This window comes from Acanthisitta chloris, unplaced genomic scaffold (genome assembly GCF_000695815.1).
Source record: "Acanthisitta chloris isolate BGI_N310 unplaced genomic scaffold, ASM69581v1 scaffold21791, whole genome shotgun sequence".
In the NCBI taxonomy this organism is placed as follows: domain Eukaryota; kingdom Metazoa; phylum Chordata; class Aves; order Passeriformes; family Acanthisittidae; genus Acanthisitta; species Acanthisitta chloris.
Genome location: NW_008654598.1, coordinates 1 through 21,096, shown reverse-complemented (window position 1 = coordinate 21,096; position 21,096 = coordinate 1). Strand labels below are relative to the sequence as shown.

Here is a 21,096-nt window from a genome sequence, read left to right as displayed (position 1 = left end):
GACTCCCCAGGAGAACCACATGGCTGAGGAGAGGGTCAGGGCATCTTCCTCCTCCTCCTCACTATTTACTTTGAACCGGCCAAACGGGCTGGAAAACAAGACCGAGAACTCTTCTCATATCCCTTAGGGTTTCCAGGGCTCTCCACTGGGCCCTAAGAGTCCTTGTGCAGCCCTGCATCACCCATCCCTACAGACTGTGCCTGTGTCCCACACAGCTCTTCCCCATCCTGTCCTACTGCCTTGCATGTTCCTTCTGCTGAACTGCAACCCAGCCCAGCTCACACTGGTACCAGCCCCATCACACTTGTCTCCAGACCATAAAGATATCTGATCTTGGCCAGCTCTAGCCTCTCCCACTGCAACACAGAGAGCTCACTGCAGATTAGTCACAAAAGCCTCTGGGCACAGGGCTGAGGGGTGACAGGTTCTCTGCCCTTCAGAGGAGCTGCCACAGGGCCAAGGAAGCGCCAGAGGGTTAACTAAGAAGCTGATGGTCCCCTTGGTCAGGTATCTACACAGCACCAGGTGTGTTCCCATGTACCCAGGTACTGAGTGCCCCACACATCCATATCTCTTAACTTAGGCAGCCAGAGGGGCCAGGAGCCCCAGCCCAGGGCTGGTGGGGCTGAGAAGATGGTTTAACTCCTGTGAGAACCCCTTAAAGGGCTGCAGGGCTGTGCCTGAGCAAGACATTTTGGCGACTCAGGGGACAGGTCTTCGGTGACCCAAAGTGCACTCACCTGAATCGGTCTAAGAGGTACAACATCACTGCCACCACGTGCACAGATAGCCCCACCAGCAGCCAGAGAGTGCTCTGAAAGGGCTGCATGAACGAGTCCAAGGTGCTGCGAGGGATTTCCTAGCACACAGGAGAGAGGTGAACAGCGCTGGCACCCATCACCCCTGCACCCTGCCCTCCTGGCTAGACTCACAAGGGCCCCTGTCCTGCTCATAGCTCCTCCTGCTTGGCTACACAGGAAGGGTCAAGGTGGTGGAGACAAGACCCAGCACTAAAACCAGCTGCCCTGGAGTGGGCAGGGACAGCAGCTGGGGGAGCTGGGATGGTGTGGGCATGGCATATCTCTGCAATCTGAGGACCTCCCCTGTTCTACAAACATCCCACCACAGCCCATACCTTCTTCACGAGGATGGTGAGGCCCTGGTACTTGAAGGGCTTGGAGAACTCAATGTACTGAGCTCGCTCGTTGTTGATCGTGAGGGGAGCCACAATCATGTCTGCTTGGCCACTCAGCAACTCCCCCATCATCCCATTCCACTCCTTCTTGTTGCTGTTGTTCACCTGCCAGAGAGTCAAGGCATGATCAGACCCTTGCCCTGATGCATGTCCCCCACCAGCCAGGACCCCCACACATGGCAGGCACCTGCCCTGCCCTCCCACCCCACCCCGGGTCCCCACAAGGGCTTGGAGCTGTTTCAATACACAAAGTGATATCGCACGCTGTGCAAACTCACCCTCTCTTGAGTACCAAATTTACCATCAGCCACCAGGTGAACCTCGTAAGTGAAGTTCATCACCCCTGCCAGCCGGATGAGCAGGTCAATGCAGAAGCCGTAGCAGCACAGTGCCACGGTGGGACGGCCTGGGGTGGGAGGAAATGGGGGAATGAGTGGAGAGTCCCTCTGCTAGGGAATCCCATCCAGGATCTGGGCCTGTCCCCAGTGAGAGAAGCCACCTCAAGGCTGTCATTCTATATGAGGTGTAACCACATTCTCCATCAAGGCCATCTGCCTTGACCATCATCTCCCACTGTGGGGGCTGGAAAATGGGGTGCAAAGGGGTCTTGTTCATTGCTACGTCCCACTGAGGTGGGCTGAGAGTTGGTGCTATCCATCCACTGCAGGGAAGAGGAGGGGCTTAGTGTGTGGAGGCTGTGTAGAAAGAATGTTAAGGGGTTGGAATGGAGCTTAGAGCTCATCCAGCCCCAACCCCCTGCCCTGGGCAGGGACACCTCCCACCAGAGCAGGTTGCTCAAGGCTCATCCAACCTGGCTGTGAACACTGCCAGGGTTGGGGCAGCCACAGCCTCCCTGGGCAACCTGGGACAGTGTCTCACCACCCTCACAGCAAAAACGTCTTCCTGAGATCTCATCTAAATTTTTCTCTTTGAATTTCTCCCCATTCCTTCTTGTCCTGTCACTGCAGTTCCTAACCAAGAGTTAGGACATGATGTGTACCCAGCAGGTTGAACACAGCCCAGGACACAAATCGGGGCTGGGGGATGCTGTGCACAGGAAAGTGTGATGAGCCAGGTGGATGCTCTTTGTGTGGATTTGGGCAAGCCTGGCATTGCTGAGCAGCTCACTCTGCACCTTTCCCAGGTGATCAGTCCTGATCCTGACACAGGTTTTCTGTAACACTTTGAAACTGTTGATGTTAATATCAGTGCAACAGGTCCTAAAGTGTATTGGGATTCTCACTTCTGCTTGAGATCAAAGGAAAGAGAATTGGAGCATGTCAGGAGACAGAAACATGGGATACAACCCCCCCAGACCAGCCCTGGAGCCCATCCAGAAGAGATACAGTGGGAATGTAATCTGTTGGCATCAAAAACCTGGATCCCAGTGCTCAATTACTGCACAGCTCTACTGTGGGGCTGAGCTGATGAGGAGATTTGGGGGCTGAGTGTGCTGTCACCTTTCTGTTCCCTATCCTCTGAGCCTCCTGTGTGACTGAGCACCTTCCCTGGGACCCCTTCTTGGGATGGGAGTCTTCATCAGCTGGGTGGGCTGGGGGTGTCACCACCAGACTGAGTTACCTGGGATAGTCTCATTGGGTCCAGTGCAGAAGACTTTTTTCACAGGATCTCCATTGATGGTGAATTCCTCCCTGCAGGTCCCATCTGCCTGTGTGGGCTTCACATACACAAAGGGCTCTTGGTGGATCGTCACGATCTGTGAGGCAAAGCACAAACACTTTCTTGTCTCTGTCTTACTCCAGAGCTACACTCCCCTGGTGAGGTGCTGGGCTGCCCTCTCCATGCAACCATGTCCAAAATGCCATGGTGCCCTCCCAGATGCCAACTCAGCACGAGATTGCTCAGCCCAGCAGGAGGACCTAGATTTGGCATGGGGAATCACAGAACCATTTAAGTCAGAAAAGGCCTTTAAGATCATGAAATCCAGCTGTTAACCCAACACTGCCAAGGCCACCACTAAGAACATTTGCTTTCTCTGCACCCAGAATGAAGAACAGCCATATCAGCATCCTCCTTCACCTGAGCCTCAAAGTCCCTCTCCCTTGTGGCAAGCTGATGGGAACCACCTCACAGCCAGGATTAGTGCCCAGAAAGGGGCTCTAGACACTGGTGCAGTCCCAGGTTAATGCAGATATTTCAGTCCTTCCCAGAGCTTTTCAGTTGTGCGCATCCCAATGCACCAGCACGACCTCTACAGGTTCAAAGGCTCACTGCCAGCAGTAATGTGTGATTTCCTTTGCCTGGACAGTAGGAAAAATGAATGGTAAGCCCAGCCTGCCCAGGATCCCACCACTAAAGTGGTTGATGGGTGACACTTAAGGGAAGAGCATGAGAAGCAAAGCAAGACTGGAGGGACCTTCTCCCACTGTCACCTCCAGCTTCTGGCCACAAGCTCCTCAGTGATTTCCTGAGCCCAGGCTTGCAGCTGCCACCAGGTTGTTTAATCTCCCTTTAGAACCTGTTTCCCTGTGGCCTCTGCACTGCCCAGCAGCAGCAGGCCCCACAGCTGAACCATGCCTTGGCCAAAGGAGTCCATCCTTGTATTTTCTGCAAACCCTCTGGCTCCCAAGCCATGAGGAATGGTGAACACCTTGCTCCTCCATCCTTTCTCTGCTGTTTTCACTCATATCCTCTTCCCATCTGTCCCTTTCCAAACCTAAGGATGCTGACCCCTATCTAGCTTGACTCCACCTGGAAGTTGCACTCTGAACACCCTCCAGTACCTTCTCTGAGTTGCTCTGCTATATCCCCTCTGAGATGGCAGGTGCTCTAGGTTTGCAAATGCTGCTGAGCTGCAGAGGCAGCAGTAGAAGTGGAAGGCAGATAAAGTCACAGTCTGGCATGCAAAGAGCTGAGGACACCTTCCACCTAATGCCATTTGCTGTTACCTTCAACTTGGTTGACATCTGATAGCCTTGAGGTTTCTCTGTTTCTCCCCCTGGCCAGATAATCTTCCGGTCATTGGTCAAGACCTGTGATCAATCCCAGAGGAAGCAGGTAGACATGAGGCCATAGGCAGACACCCCAGGGCACACACTCCTCCTACCCAGACCAGGCATGTACATACATTGCTGCCGTTGTAAATCCCAACTTGGACCAGTTTCCGATTCTGCAGGTTCATGATGCTGTAGTTGGCAAACTTCCTGTCCCCATCCTCATTGAACTCCACCCGGCCCGTGACACCCTCTGAATACTTGGAGGACATCAACACCCTATAGGGAGAAACACAGCAAGGACAACCTAGAAAACCTGCTGTACCATTGGGACACCTGAGAAGGCATCAGAAAGGCAAATTTTCTCTCAGTTGCCTGCTATATGCACACTACCCTAGAGAAGTCCAGCCAAGGCTACCTGTGGTCTGTTCATAGACCTGTGGTCATCCCCTCCTGGTGGATGGAGTGTTTTCTGAATGTTCATTACCATATCTGCTGTTATTGCCCTTTGTTTTCCACCAGATCAATCCCATTCCCTTAAGGAGTGATCTGTCCCACAGCATCCAAGGGCACCTTCTTCTGAGTGTCCCTTGGGAGCTGTGTCCATGCCACCATTCCTGGTGCTTCTGTCTGGCACCAACGCATCAGAGCCTGGGTAGTGCCCCAGGCATGAACATACACCACCAAGGGGATAACCAGCTCCCAAACCCTGGAAAGATGAGAATGAAGACACAAAAGGATTGCATGAGCCTCTTGTGGAGAACAGCTTTGACTAGCTCATGCCAAGGAATGTGTCACTGCAGAGGATGCCAGAAACATTTCTAAACCAGTCTTCAGGCTTTGCATGTCCCATGCTCATCACAACCCAGGTTTGCAGGGAATTGCTGCTGTACCAAGACCCAGCCTGCAGGAGAGGCCTTGTGGCTCCAGCATCCACAGTGATGCACGCAAAGATTGGGCTCTGGGAAGCACATGCAGCATCTGCCATCGCACTGCCCATGGCAGCAAGACCCAACACACACATGCTCTCATCTACCTTTGCCACTTTGCTACCCAAATCCACAGCACCAGTAATTGTTACTGCCAAGAGCAGCCTGTCCCATGCATGGAGATCTCTAGCCACCAAGCCCTGCTTGCAGCACACTGACCCATGCCACAGCCCTTGGAATTTTAGCAGGAAACATGTCCACAGCACCAAGATCCAATGTGACAGAAATATCTCCCTACCTTGATTTGGCAGGAAACCCTCTCTCTCCCACTTCCAGCCACTGAATTAAGATCCAGACTGGAGGATCCCCTAGACCTTTTCCTCCTGGAGTCATCCCCTGCCCACACAGCCCAGCTGTCCAAGCATTGCCCCGGGTAGCATGGGTAGGCATAGGCTGAATTTGGTGTCAGGCACCAAGGTGATGCCTAAAGAGCCTGGAAAAATTGGGTGCCATTGCTTGAGCCAGGTCTGGAATAGTTTTCTAGGAGAGATGTAGCCCTCACATCCAAATCATGCAGGAGAGTCCAGGCAGCCTCGTGCCACATGCCCCAAAGCTTTAGTGAGAGATACTACCATGTCCTCCTGCACCTTTTCCACATGCTCCCACCTTTTCCAGCTCTCCCCCCGCAGGTCCTCTGCTCCTTCCAGCAGGACCCTTTCCCAAATACCTCTTGAAAAGGGGTCCTGTCTTCCAGATGTTGGTGTTGCCCACGCAGCCCCGTGGTGGGTCTGTGATATTCTCCTTCTCAAACAAGTCATGCACAGCCTGGGCCACCACTGCAACAGCATCACTGATGTGGGCTGACTCGTTCTTCCCGTTGATGAGCTGCAAACCGATCACTCCTGCCATGAGGAGAGGGAGGAGGCAGGTCAGCACCTCTGGGCTTGCTGGCTGCTCCAGCATTACTCCCATGCACAGGGCTTGGGGACCAGCAAGCATGTGGCTATGGGCTGAGGAGCACTTGGATGCAGTGGGGAGTAGCCTGAGCTTCAGGCAGGGGCAGACAGGGGCAGTGGTGCTGGGATGGTACCATCCTGCCTGCCAGAGGGGTCTGGGGACAGCTACATGGACCGCTGATACCCTGTGCTCCATCCCCATTGTCCCCCAGGTGACAGTCAGCTTACAGTGACATGGATTTAGGGCATGGCAGCATAGCCAAGGCTGCTGGACTGCTGACTCCCCATGTTAAGCAACATGTGGGACGCTCCACATACTTGGGATCATCACAGCATCATATTCCCCCAGTCCCAGGGTCCCCAGGAGGGCAGGGGCCGCTCATCCCAGCTCCATGCAGGCTCCTCCAAGCCTGGCTGGCAGCACAGGTGCCTGCAGTGGTTGCCTACCATCAGGGGCGTAACGCAGGGCATTGCCCGATATCTCCCGTTCCCCCACCAGCCACACGTAGCCGGAGCCTGTCATATTGAGCATGGCTGCTGCTCTGTACACCATGGCTGCATCATCCTCACTGCAACGAGAAGAAGGGAATGGCAATGTGGCTTCAGGTGCTGGATGGCCCCTTTCGTCCTGGATCAGGTCCCAGGGGGGTGGCAGCTCCAGGGAAGACACAACCCCAGTAGCCCTGCTCTGATAACTGGTTCTCCTGGTAATGGATCGTTCCTTGATGCAATAGGAACCTTCTCTCAGCTTCATCTAATCCCACAGCACGCAGCACTGAACATCTGGCCCAGTCTTTATGCTACAGGCATGGGGGCAGTGAGACTCTCCTCCTGCACAGCTGGACCAGGATACCATCAGTATCTTAGGTTACCATCTTAGTTATCATCTTTATCTTAGTTACCATCAGTAACAACAGCTGCTTCTGCAGCTGCTAACACCATGCAGGACAGCCAGACATCTCAACCACACTCATGATTGCCAGTGCCCTGGCCAGCAGCACACCCAGCACAGCCCAGCACCCAACATCAGCCCAGGACATGGGGCTGTGCGTAGGGTTCCTCTCACACTCCTTGGAAGGATGATGAACTCCAAATCCAGAATCACAGAATCACAAGATGGGTCAGGTTGGAAGGTACCACAGTGGGTCATCTGGTCCTACCTCCCTGCTCAAGTAGGGCCATCCCAGAGCACATGGCACAGGATTGTGTCCAGATGTTTCTGGAATATCTCCAGTGAGGGAAAATCCACAGCATCTCTGGACAATCTGTTCAGTGCTTGGTCACTGCACAGGAAAATGTTCTTCCTTGTATTCAAGTGGAACTTTCTGGGCATCAATTTCTGCCCATTACCTCTTGTTTTATTGGCTTGCAATATAACAAATCCACCCTGACTCCAGCACTGAGCAGTGTTGGAAAGGGGAGAGTGGGGAAAACAGAGCAGGGAGGAGAAGGGTGGCACTGCCTTACCTGGCAGAGAGGATGATGACTCGAGCCTCCAGCTCCTTGGCCTCCAGCAGCAGCGATGTCACATTTTTGGTTCCAGGGTCAAACTGAAGCACTTTCTCAGCCTGTGATTAGTGTGAGCAAAGCTGGTTAGTGTGGGAGCCCCAGCACTGCTGGTGAGAGCCATGCTATCTAGAAAAGGGTCAAGAGAATTCATTAAACTGCACAAAAGGCTGCTAAATAAGGTTGGTTATAGTTATTGCTTTCTTTTTTCTTTCCTTTCTTTCTTTTCTTTCTTTCTTTCCTTCCTTCCTTTCTCTTTTAAAGTTTTGGCTTTTTTGGTTGTTTTATTTTTTTTTTATGTATTTTTTTTTTGCACTGTGCATGCAAACTGAAGTCAATCAAGACCCAAAAAAGAGGCGTGCATTGTACAGGAAAGAGAAAAAGGCTTTGGAATGCAATTGAAAACTCAAACGAGTGTTGTTTTTCAAAAACATGGGAAATGAAAAAAAAAAACAGATTGCACAGGGTTAACCTTTGGGAGTCAAAGTGAGCAACTTACACCAAGGAACCGTTTCCTTTGGGGAGGAAAGGGGGTTGGTTCAACTTTTCCAAAAAAACAACAAAAAAAAAACAACTTGCAAGTTAATTACTGGTTCACATGCATGTCTCAAAAAGAAATCCTTCCAGGGTCAGCTGGCTAAGTTTCCATTCTCAAGTCCAAACCAAACTATCTCAACATAAAAACGTGCTACCAAGAAACATAGTCATGGGTTTATTTTTTTCTTTCTTTTCTTTGATTTTTTTCTCTTTCTCTTTATTTTTTTTTCTTTATTTTTATTTATTTTTCTGGTGGCTGTGGCTATTTTTTCATTGGCTAGTTAGGTTGGTGGGCGGCGTGCATTTCCATGCATATATACCTTGGGTCCTCGCTTGTTGTCATAGGAAAGTTGGTCGAGGTTTTCATAGTTCCTTTTTTTACTCTGATGAATAATGTGCACAGAGAAAATATGTAGACACAGAAGAATATTATAAACAGTTGAAAATGACGTGTAGTAAAGCAATCCAACATCCACCTCCTCCTCCACTGTTTGCTAAAGGGTCTCTATAACGCTGGAGCTCGCAAAAACCACTAGCAGGAGAGAGAGTGCCTCAGCTCTCACGGGAGGTCACGGTGCAAGGCCATATTAGAGCAAGCCTGAGTGTCACAGCTGGTGCGATGCAGTTGCATTTTCCCTTGTGGGACTGGGGAGTTCTTCGGCAAGAAATTTATAGCTTAAGCTCAGAAACAATCTATGCACCTCTAAGGGCCTAAGTGGTGGGATTTTCCATGGGATTACTGTGGAAGTAAAGGACAATATGTTGTGTACGGCAAGGGCTGGATCAAGGCAAATTGGTACAGTTCAGAGTCACTAGAGTCACTATTAGCATTACAATCCTGTTCACCCTCAGAGAGTTCACAGCAAGTGAGGTGTCTCAGCTGAACCTCTCACCCCCTGAAAGGAGGGAGCAGCTTTTTGGAGCTCTGTTGACATCCAAAAGAGAAAAAGTTCTCTACGTCCCAGGTTGGCTCAAAGCGTGGCGATATGAAGCAATGGTGATCATGGGATGACATTGCAGCTTTTACCTGGTGCCTGGGGAGGGCCAAGGACACCTCATGGCTCTGCAGCACACAGGTGGCCCTGGGAGGTGCCCATAACCTGTGTGCCCTAAGTGTGGCTAGAGGGGCTCACTGCTTGATGGTGTCCATGCTGCTGATCACACTGGGACTCGGGGCAGGAGGCTCAGCGTGTGCTGACCCTGGAGATAACGGACTGGAGCAGAGAGCCTGCTCCTCCCCTTGTCTCCTGCCTCAGACACTCCTGCTGCTTGGCCCCAAAGGAGCCAGGGTCATGAAACTACTTCTGGAGGTTTTCTCTCCTCCAAGCAATGTCCTGAGGGCCAACTGCCTCTGCTATCAGGAGCTCTGAGCCTGCAGCAGCGTGCACAGAGCCACGTGGATCTTCCTGGGAGCAGCCCCTGTGGTCAGGCCAATAACATCAACCTGACAGTGCCTTCAGGAGAGGGCTTGGCAGGTTTTGGTGGGACAGAGTCTGACCTCTTCTTCTTGAGCCCACCCCACCCCAGTGAAGTATCCCTGACTTGTGTATATGGGGTATGGGACACAGGTCTATTCTGATCTCCATTTTTCCAGAATCTTATGGCAATGGCAACTGATCCCTGCCAGGAACCTGACCCTTTGGGTTCATGTTCCCAGGTTGTTCCTTAGCCAGCCAGGCTTTATCTCTGCATCTTGCTTTCCAAACTAAAGAGCTTGCCTTTTCCTGAGCACTCAGGCCAGTCCTTGGCAGGACATTTTTTCAAGTCTCCTTTCCATGCAGATCTTTTCTTTCTTCTCCTTGGATGCAGCCTGACAGCTTTTTCATTGCTCAGAGAAGTTAGGTCCTTGCAAGGAAAAGTATCTGAGGAGTCAAAATCTGCTTGGAGCCCAGGGCTGCCTTCACTTCTGATGACATCCACAGCAAGGATTTCTGCAGTGGCTTCTTTAAGTCTGCTCAGATAGCAGTAAGACCTGGAGTAACAACTGTCTCCAGGAGAACAGAGATGCAACAGGACAGTGTGAGTGTTCTCCAGTGATGGGACACTGGTCATTTCTTCTCAGGCACTGCCATGTAGCCAAAAACTTGGTCATCCATCTTGCAGCCTCCAGCCATGAAACACCTTGTGTGCCCGGGATGTGCTGGCACCTTGACCCAGGCTGGTCAGCAGAGTCTTGGGTGCAGCAAAGCTGGACCTGATGGCACCTGATCACCTCTCCCTGTCAAAATCCTTACTGCCAGAACTAGACCAGCAATGTCTCCTTTCTTTCCCATTTTTTCGTGTGGTCCTGTAGCCCTTCCCTGCTCCTCATCCATGTTTCACACAGGGACCCACAATTGAAAAGTTCCCTTTCCACCATGTTCTCCAGCATTCACTCCAAAAATTGCCACTTTCATGAACAACACTGGCCCAGACAAAGGGACCCAGCACACCGGGGACCTGCCACCTCAGACAAACTGATTTCACAGCAACCATCACTACCTCCTGAACCCAAGCAGCACTGGTGGCCTGCCCAGAAGAACAAGCACAGTTGTACTGGAATAAAGCAGTAGCTCCAGAGCGAGTTACTGCAGACAGACCTAAGACAAAGTCAACACAGGGTGTGCCAGGGCTGGCCAGCAAGGCCCAAGCACTGAGCTCAGAGTGCCTGCTGGAGGTGCCAACCCACACAGCAGTGCCTGAGTGACACCCAGGGCTGGTGCAGACTCTGGGGGACAAAGCTGTGCTCCAATCCAAGAGCTCAGGTGGGGCAGGTGAGCCTCTGACCCAGAGCAGTTCCCCCACATCCTCAGGGGCTGTGATCCAAGCCTTGCAGAGGTTGAGATCAGGGCTCCTGCCTGCTCCCTCCCCAGGGCCCAGGCTGCCCTTGGGGACACTGGGGAGAGGCCCATGGTGCCACTTCACACCACAAAGAGAGTCAACACATCAGTGATCAGAAGAGAAATTAGCAGAAGAGATTGAGGAAGTCAGGAAAGCCCCAACAGGATATCTACCACTTTCTAGACCAGTCAGGCCAGTCTGTCTGACCCTTTTCTTAATGGAAAAAGAAACAAGATGCAGTGGCACACCCTGAAGGAAATACAAGGTGACCTACCACCACAGAGCAGGTGCCTCAGGCTGGAGGGTGTCCAGGGCATCTGCAGCAGCCCAGTGGCTGCTAGGAGACACCAAGACACATCATAGATGCAGTGCAGTGAGGAGCAGGTCTGAGGACAGACCCTCCCTCCCCATCTTTCAAGCCTCAGATCTCAAAGGCTTTCCCATGGGATGGACAGGCTGAAGAAGAAACACATCCTGTTCCTGGGAGCATTACATGGAGCAAGCAGGGAGTGGAGGCATGAGGGGGTGCAGCAGAGGAACTGCAGGAAGAAAGAAAGTGGAAATCAAAAGATGCAAGAAAAGGGATGAAATACTGACAATGGCTCTCCTTGTTGAAGGGACACTGTGTTGGGAAGAGGACAGAGAAATACTGTCCTGCTGTCACCCAGGTGGAAACTGCCTTTGGAGGCAGGAGTATCTCACCATGGCTGGTGGCACATCAGTCTTGTGATGGTTTGGGATGCAGCAAGGATGAAACTTCTTGGAAATCACCACCAAAACCAGAAGTCTGTTGGTGCCAGCCCACACCCCTGCAGCAGCTGTTCCTCCAGGGAGGTGAAGAGCAGACAGAGCCTGCGCACTCTGGTCTCTCAGCTCAGCCAACAACTCCAAGCACAAGAAGTGTCTACGACCACATCTCAACAGCTGACCCATTGCCAAAGGTCCAGCAGTGCTGGTGGGGCTGGAGAAGAGCAGGTGGAGGTCCCTGCCTGTGACCCAGGAGGGAACAGCCCCCAGTGGGTGCCTGCCCTGATGCTGCTGGAGGCTTGGATGGGCTCAGACTCTGCCCATCTGAAGCAGATCCCCAGGCAAGAGGACGTGCTGTGACTTCACCCCACAGGGCAGGAGGTGTTTCCTTGCCTTCCAGATTGCAGCTGGGACGGCTTCCTATGTTCTTCTTCGCTGCTTCTTTTGAAGGCTTGCTCAGTCCTTTCTCTCCACGCCTCAGGTCTTGCTTGTCCTCCTGCACGTCTAGCAGGCTCGGGGACCTCCCCTGCCTCCCTCCCTGCTCCCTGCCCGCCCCGAGTGCAGGTGCAGTGCACCTCCTCGATAAAGCCGCTCCCGCCAGCCCGCTCCCGCCAGCCACAACCGCCCTCTTGTGACAGCATGGGGTGTCAGGAAAGCAGCGTTTGGCATGTGCTTCGATGGAGATGGGAACGGGGCACCAGCCTGCAGCCGCAGAGCCCCAGCTTTATAGAGAGGGTGCATTACACCTCCGTGCAGCAACGCCCCGGCTGCCCTGCCCCTCCTAAGCCACTAAGGTGAGCTCCAGTTAGCCAATTCAGAAGCTGCTTGTCAGGGTTGGTTGGGCACTGCTGGGTCTGCCTGGCCCCAGGGTGGCTGTGGTGGGGCAGGTGCTTCCCTAAGCTGAGTGCCTGGTCCTCTCCTTAGGTGGGAATCTTGGGCGAGGCATTTGCAGAGCTCCAGGTTATCCTTCCCTTCATTTTGTAGTCGATTTACATGTAGGAGATTTTGACCATGGCAAAGCAAGTGAAATGAATAAAGTACAAAGTTCTGTCAGGTACTAGTCAGACACTGTTGATGCTTTAAGCATGTTAGCCATGTTACAATGGAAAGAAAAGGTGTTTTACATACAGAAATCTACATACATACAACAGCCCGAGACTTCTAGTTTTGTTGTTGTTGCTTAAACAAAGCTACAAGACAACGTTCAGGAACTGACCTTGGATTCTTTCTCCTCCAAGAGGGTCTCCAGCTTCTTTTGGGCAGCACGACCTTCGTGGTCGTCGCTGACTATCAGAATGACGTGATTCCAGTTGAAGACTCTCATCATCTCAAACCAGACGTTGGCCTGGTGAGAGTATGGTGGGACAGTGCGCAAAAAGGACAGGTGGATGCTCTGCAAGGAAGAACAAGAGCTCAACATAGTCTGTGTGGCTGTCAGCCAGGTTTGCAGGGACAGGGCTGGGATCACAAAGCCATTTTGGGTAACCTCTGGGTTGCACACCTTGACTAGCCTCTGGGACCTACACTCCTTCCTTCCTTCTGGCTGAGAAGCAAACCCTGGATACTGGGACCTGCACTCGTTCCTTCTGGCTGAGAAGCAAACCCTAGCTATGGCTTTGTACCTCTCTGTGGTTAATCCAGAGCATGGCAAAGAGGGTTTTCTTACTTTGTGGTCCCTAAATTCATGGTGACCAAAAGCCTATCGAGCCAGGGACATCCAGCAGTGTTCAGTGCAAATATAGCCTTACCTCTTGCCCTTTTGGAATCATTGCTAGCAATGGACATCAAAAAGAAAACAAATTCCCTTCAGAGAGTGACAAGAAGCAGGTACAGGCAGAAATATATTAGTTATTTGTCAGGAGAGAAGTTCAGAAGCAGTTTTATAACGTAGTGGCTGTTTCTAGGTCAGGCTGTTCTGCAGCAGCACACAGGAGGAGGCAGCTCTGGGCTCCTGCCCCAGCTAACCTAGCCCATTTGGTTAAAGACATTGTTATGGTTGGATGCTTGAGCAATAGTCATTCCAGCCTAATTAAGTACAGCACTCTTAGGGGAGCAATTGGACCAAATTGTAGCTGACAGAGAGCTTTCAAACAAATGCAGCTCTTCCAAAAGGCCCTAGAGTCAAATAGTAGAAAGTGAAAGTGCTCAGGCTCAGCATGGACCCTACATGGCAACCCAGCTATGTGCTGGAGTGAGGCAGAAGGCTGAACAAGGAGGACAAAAAGGAAAGCAACATAATGCTTCTTCTTTTTTAGGCTCATATGGTTCTCTGGACCAAACAGAGCTTGTCCAGACCTCAGCCAAAATGGGCCAAAGTAATTCATCTGGAAGGGAAAAGGCATCGTGTCCCCCATGGACCCACACAGGAAGAACAAACACATCACATAAAGCTTTTTCCTCACCCTCAATACAGTGATAATGTCAAATCAAACCTTCAAATGTATAGAAAATAGTGAAAAACCTCTGTCACGGTCAGGGCTCCCTGCACAGGGAGGACAGGTCCTGCTCCTGCCCTGGCCCAAAACATAGGAGCAATGAAGGCAGCAGCAAAACCACCAAAGCATTGGAAACATTTCCTAATTCCTAAGCCACTGAGAAGAGCTGCAGATGTTTAATCAAAGGAAGGAGAGGCCCAGGGGAGCAGCAAAGAGCATGTCAGAGCTGCAGTTCTGTGTGACTCACAAACATTCCCAGTTACAGGAAGAGCAGGAGAAACACAGCTCACCCCACAAACCAGCATTAATCTGGGGTTACCAATCCCAGCACTAAGCATGGGATTGGGAAGAGCCCCATAGAGACAAACAGTGGAAGGACAACGAGGTGTCCACAGCAGCATGGTGTTCAGGATCTCTTTGGAGTCGGCAGAGATGCCCAAGAATTTCCAGGACCAGCTGGGGCACACAAGATAGATCTGAGCATTTTTAATCTTTAACTCCTGAACATTTTTAATTGCTTTAGGGAAATCCAGGGAAAATGGAAATGGAAAAAAAATCAGAAGAAAGAGCTGAAAACAAATTAAACCAGAGAAAAATCAGAAAAACACAGGCTAAAAAAAAAAATATCAAAATTCTAACAAAATTCTTTTGGAAATGGAAAATCTTGGACATTTCAGTCTATTGCATCAAATTATTTTCTAGTTTCCCAACTGTCTTGCAAAAATGTGGTTTAACCTGATAATGGCTTTCTTAAATATAGCAAATACATAACACTTGGTTCAGATGAACAAAGTTGTTGAGGAGTAACTTGGATTAACAGTTCAGGCCAATTTGCTTTTGGAGGTGGTGTCAAAAAGGGCTCAGGATGAGCACTCACAGTCTGAGCTTGACTTTTGGGGCACCTGTGGCTCCTGAGCTTCTCTGCTAGGCCCAAAGATGCAGGAAAATGAAACTAGAGTCCCCCAAAGGTTCACATATCCAACTTGTGATGTGCAGAGGCAGCTGGGAATCTGATTTTGTGTGATTTTAGAACTCGCATCCCAGCACATACAGTGATATCCCACAGGCCTCTGACAAATCCCTCTGAAACCCAGCACAGAGCTCTCTTGGCCTGTGCTGCAAAGGGTGTGGATGCAATTTATACATCCTAATTACCCCATTTTTAGGCAAAGAACTGTTAGAAAGACCTCTGTGAGACAATCAGCACAGCGTGTTCACTCAGCTGCACTGTCCCTGATGAGATGCTCCAAGCTCTTGAACTCAGAGCTGTCATGGATCATCACCCACTCCCCTTGGATCAGGCACACAGCATAAAATACTCCATCAAAAATCAACAGTTGGCCTTGTAAGATGCTTTGCAGGATTCTCAGCACTTGCTCTCCTCTGAGTGATCCTCCTGCCTGCCAGGAGGGCTGGGTGTGAGCGTGGGAATCGCTGACACCAACCCCCAGCCGAGGAACAACTTTCTGCAGTGTCTCCCTATAGCCCACACAAACCTGAACGCTCAGCCCTGAGCTTCCTCACTTCGTTCTATTTCTGCAAATAGTCGTTAAATGAGGGTTGGGGTGGAATCCAGGCTTCAAGCTCAGCAGAAACCCACAGGGCTGAAGCTGAAATGCACGAGGAGTGAGCGTGGGTATGAGGCTCGGGACATTCCCTGTGAGGGTGCTGAGGCACTGGCACAGGGTGCCCAGAGAAGCTGTGGCTGCTCCATCCCTGGGAGTGTTCCAGTCCAGGTTGGATGGGGCTTGGAGCAACCTGGGCTGGTGGAAGGTGTCCCTGCCCATGGCAGGGAGGTGGGATGAAATGAGCTTTAAGGTCCTTCCAACCCAAACAAGTCTGGGGTTCTATGTGGGGTGCTTGGTTTCTGGAATCACTGTGCACAGTCTGCACATGGCCATGCCATGCCTGGGGGATGGGGCGTGTGTGGGTGCCTGTTGGTGGAGTTTGTGTCCATAGGGGATGTGTAAGGGCATGGCTGGGGGGCCACCAGGCATCATCCCCATCAGGACCATGTACAGGTCCATGAGTGAAAGGTTTGCTGTCTTCTTACTTCTACCTGCCTAAGGCTCATCCCAGCTCATGGTCCATGGCTGGTGGAGTCATTTTTCCTACAGGCTTAAGGAAGCAATGTGCTTTTGTTTCCTTACCTAAGGAAATGTGGCTGTCCACCTTCTAGCAATGCTCTCCCAAACCAAGCTCCCTGGGCAGTTTCAGAGATTGACAGAGATCCCAATTTATAAATTCCTTGTAAATTTAGTAAAATTCACCATCTGGGGAGGAAAAAGAAGCCTTGGCCAGTGTCTCCATGGAAGTAGCCTGCCCACGGCCCCACGTGATAGCTGTGGATGTGGGAGGGAGCTGAGATAGCTCTGTGATAGCTCAGGCATGTGCAGGGAGGGATTTTAGTGGGGGCAGAGGCATGGGGAGCTCAGGCTCAAAGGCACTCTCTGCCTTTCCCTGCAGGGCACAGAGGGAAGGACATAGCAGCCTCTGGGGAATGGCCACTGTGGATTGGTGGAGCTGCTCTGCCCTGAGACCCTTTGAAGAACTCTTCTGTCTTTGCTTGTGGGTGCCAGTGAAGGAGTCCTGACCCTGACCTTGGTCAAGAGGAATCACTTTTCTCCCCACTTCCAATGCAGCTTCCCACCTTACTGACACCATTTCTGCTGAGCATTGGTTGCTAGCGAGACCAATAATAAAGAAAAACACTCTCTCAGTGAGCAACCCCCAGGAGGGGGCATGGAGTGGTTACACTGAGACCAGAAACCAGAGGGAAGAGCCATTCCCAGGCTGGAGGACAGTGACCTCATTTCAACTGCCAGGACCAGGTGCTGGACATCGAAATGGCTCTCCAAGTGTAAGATATCTAAATACCATTTTTCAACTCTTCCTGCAGCACAGCAGGTCTCAGTTAAACCCCCCTTGATCTTCCCCTGCAATACCTCTCTGCTGGGGGTATGGTATGGGGCTCAGCACCTCTGTGCACCCAGGATGTCTCTTCACCCCCACCATGTAGGTGTGGGCCCACATGGTGGTGATGAACAGCACCAGACCTTCCTGGCTCTTGAGCTGTTCATTTTTCCTCAAGCTTTGCTCTTACACTCTCTGTGTCATTTCTTATCTCTCATAATGTCAAGATGTCAATGTCATCTCATTTTTTTCAGCTGAGCTGCAAAGGAGATATAAACACCCCAATGACATATGGGGAAGAGGAGCTCTAAAGCACAGTCCAGCCTGTGTCCCAGCACAGGAAGGTCACAGTGGGATTTTTGGTATGCTCAGTCCATGAGATCTCCATGAAGGGCTCTCCGTGGTGATGAGCAACACAGTGATGGGCACCGGGGTGATGGGCACCGCTCTGCTGCGTTTGTCATGAGATCCCCCTCTCCCCCCCAGTTCCCTTCTCCCCTCACTCAGAGGTGACCAGGGCTCCAGAGACCCCTCAGTGTACAGGCAGGACTGCACTGGATGATGTGAGGATCTCAGTGAAGGAATAGTTAATGATTTCATGAGATGCATGTGTAAGGAATGCAAAGGCTGCCAAGCCAGAGTACTGAGCTTGATGACTGCAAAACCATTCCTTGAACAAACAGTTGGTTGAATCCTGGGAACAATAAAGCAACAAAGCTTGCTTCCCTCAGGGATCTTTGTGGAAAGACTAGCTACAGCTCATGGACCACTGAGACAGCTCATGGACCCCTGTGCTCCACTGGAGATGCTCTGAGAGCATCAAAATGCACTTGGCAAACCTGTCTGTGCCGAGGCCCATGCCTTTCCTCCCCCTGCAGCTTAGCCTTGAGAGGACCATAATTAACTCAACTTCAACCCCCTGTGAAATTTAGCTAAAATTGTCTGATGCCTTCAAAACCAATCAGGGGCGTACATACAAAATGCTCTTACAAGCTTGTTTCCATAGAAACTAAGCTGAAAGATATAATTTCCTGAATTAAAAAGCAAGCTGATCACTGGAAACCAAAACGGGAACAGCTGAACGTCCCCGTGTCACATCAGGCAGCCTGCCCTGCATGGGGTGTGCAGAGCCTTGCACTGTCCTGTCCCATGACTTCACACCCCTCTGTCCCTCACTCCACTCCCACCTTTGCTGTCCCCTTCATTCAACACCCTTTGCTCCTCTACCCAGTCCTTATCTTTGCCCCATTTCGTGCCTGAAACTCCCACCTCTGCAGAGAGCACCAAGCCCCCCAGTCCTCCAGCTGCCTTGGTGGACAAGAAGTTGAGCATGAAGCCAGCCAGGCAGGAGTGCTTGGAGAGATGCAACAAGCCCTGTGTGGGCAGCATGGGCTCCCTGCCCAGTCTCTGCCAGGCCCCCCAGTCCCAGCCTGCTCAGCACCTCCAAATATCCCACAGAGACCATCTCCCTGCCATCACACTGGGTCACCACCGTGGCAGTGGGTTGCTCTGAAGTGAGCCAGGTGGGATTTGTGAGCCAGTTTTGCAGAAAACATGTTTTAAATTGGAAAATACTGACAGAAGCAAAGGGTGCCAGGCCAGCTCTCTGCCCCTGGGGGTGAGCACACTAAACCAGCACAAGTTCATGCTGTGGACAGGAGGACAGTTTGCTTCAGTGAGCACAGCCCTGCAGAGATGGAGCTGCACTGGTAGCATGCAGGGTCCTCTCTCCCTGCCATCATGGGCACTGTGACAGGGTCCCTGTTGGTGATGTTCCTTTCAGGTCTATCTCCTCACAGCAGCACAAAGCAAATTCCCCCTGCACACTTCCTACCTGCTGCCCACCCTCTCCCCATCTTTGTTACCATCCCTTTCCATCTAACCATGCCTACTGGGGCCCTGCCAGGACATGCAGGTCCCCAGCCCTGCCAGCCACCACCATCATCATTGGCATGGTCTTGGCTTGCTGACCATCCTGCCATGGCTGTACTTGGTGGGAGATGCCAAGTCCTGCTGCTGCTGCTCCAGCCAAGCAGTGATGCTGATGCATCTCTGGCAGCTTCTACTCCGCCCTCCCGAAATTTGACTTCATTTAGCATGTAGGTGGAGTGACTATTTTTGCACTGAACATTTACATTTGTGAATATTCACATTTTCCAAGGCCGATTCGTGCTTCAAACAGGCTCAATCTCACCCACTGAGCTCGTGTGCCTGGATGAAATCCTGCAATGCCATGTGGATGGTCCTGGCTTTGTTCAGCTCCTCTGTTGCTTTCACTGAGCACAAAGTGTGTTTGCCAGATGGGCTGGGAACCGAGGGCCAGGGCAGAACCTCATTGCCCAGGCAGGGGCATTGCCCCCAGCAGGACCTCATCCAGCCTGGAAGTCTCCATGTTCCCACATGCTGCAGTGGTCTGAGACACTGAAATCTGATTGCCTTTCTTACTGCTGGCCAGACTGAATGTCATATGAAGCCTCAGGATAACTTGCTAGTCAATTCTATTAACTCCCTAACCAATATCCCATAAACCCAGAGAAGTGAATGCAACCAAACAACCTTCAAGCCCCAGAGAGCTCCTGCACAGGCTCTAATAGGATCCTCCTGCCCCTCCACAGGCTCCCACACACCCAGGGAGCCCCCAGGACTGTCACTAGTGAGCAGGGCAGGAGCCAGCTCATGCCTTTGCCTTGGCTGAAGAGCAGTGAGCCCAGCAGCCTGGCAGAGCAGTGCTGCAGAAATCATCCAGCACTATGTAGGTCAACACTGGCAGCTGTGAAAAAATAACGTACTGGGGAATGCAGGAGAGAGAGGGAGCTGAGGGCTGAGCTGGAGAGGGTGCATGGACAGACACAGATAGTGTAGGCATCATTAACCCTCCTGATGGGCACTCTTGATTTACAGCACATGTATGAGGTACTAGACTAGAAACATGCATCAGTTACCTTATCAGAATATATAGACATGCGTGTTGTCAGACCAATGACAGGGATCCTGTAGAAGCCAGCTGTGTATGATACAGGTGTTGGTGTTAGGTGATCGTTGGGAGCAGGAGGGTGACTAACTAATATTGCATAGACCTGCAGGACAGGATACACGACACAAACATTATTTCACAGGAGCACATCGGCCGACGAGAGTGATTTTTTTCCCCTTTTCTTTTCTGCAATGTTAAACAGCCCCACGTTAGCACGACAATGGCATCGAGATTATGGGGAACAGGGAAGCAAGGACTGCGCCGGGAGCAAGGGGAGCTGTCCCTCGGCTGGAGGTGGTGGGGTATATCCTGATGGCAATGCCGTGCCCAGCCGCTCCACTCGCTGAACTAATAACTTCCGTGGGTTACAGATTAAAGGGAAACATCTTCCTTACAGTCGCACTGTGTAATGCGATTTCTTTAACCACACATTTAATACTCGGTTGTAATTCCCCTCCGAGGACTATTACAAGCAAAGTGGTCAGCTGGGACGGAATGCAGAGCCAGGGAGCGACTCAGCCATCTGGCCCTGGGCACACCGGAATGAGAGCTGGGGGGGCAGGAGGCAGGATTCGGGATCTGCCCTCAGCACACCGAGGCGAGGGGATCTGGGCTGAACCAAAATGGGGAAGGAGGATCTCAGCAAAATCCTGCTGTTACTGCAGGGCTGCGATTTTTGTCTCCTATTTTGTGTCAAACGGAGAGGAAGGAGCTGGGTAATCCCTAGGGGATCCTTTGTTACACTAATGCCCTTTCGCAGCGAAAGGAATGTCCCCAGCTGGTGACAGGTCTCCAGCTAGGGCGAATCAGTGCAAGGACTTTGATGTCTGGGAGGAAATAACACTTCTTCCTCCTCCAAGCATCTGCCGGAGCCCCGGGATGCGCTCTGCGCCCAGGCTGGAGGGACAGACTGCCAGGACGGGAGAGGAGGATGAAGGATGCCTGGGGAAGGGGACCTGAGGACTTGGGGGGGAAGAGGGAAGATCCTGCCTGGCATTGTGTGGCAGGATGGAGACCCCACCGTGGGAGAAGGGAGGAATGGCTAGAGAAGGGGTTGAGGAGGCGGGAGGAGGGGATGGATGCCCTGCGCAGAGGCGCCTGGTGCCAACGCGGGGTGGGCGAGGATCTGC

The 21,096-nt window shown here is 51.7% G+C and overlaps 1 protein-coding gene across 1 annotated transcript in view; it reads right to left on the bottom strand.

The window, feature by feature from the left end:
• Positions 1-20,069, bottom strand: part of GRIN1 (glutamate receptor, ionotropic, N-methyl D-aspartate 1) — a gene marked incomplete at its 5' end in the record, with an annotated part of 26,589 nt that extends 6,520 nt beyond the window's left edge. Inside the window, 13 exons of the mRNA XM_009083602.1 lie at positions 4-88; positions 741-859; positions 1,136-1,300; positions 1,474-1,601; positions 2,777-2,912; positions 4,105-4,188; positions 4,284-4,428; positions 5,806-5,980; positions 6,482-6,603; positions 7,502-7,602; positions 8,398-8,460; positions 12,861-13,037; positions 19,935-20,069. Coding sequence (XP_009081850.1) covers positions 4-88; positions 741-859; positions 1,136-1,300; positions 1,474-1,601; positions 2,777-2,912; positions 4,105-4,188; positions 4,284-4,428; positions 5,806-5,980; positions 6,482-6,603; positions 7,502-7,602; positions 8,398-8,460; positions 12,861-13,037; positions 19,935-20,069 — 1,635 coding nt within the window. The remainder of the gene's footprint in view (positions 1-3; positions 89-740; positions 860-1,135; positions 1,301-1,473; positions 1,602-2,776; positions 2,913-4,104; positions 4,189-4,283; positions 4,429-5,805; positions 5,981-6,481; positions 6,604-7,501; positions 7,603-8,397; positions 8,461-12,860; positions 13,038-19,934) is intronic.
• Between the last annotated feature and the right edge of the window lie 1,027 nt (positions 20,070-21,096).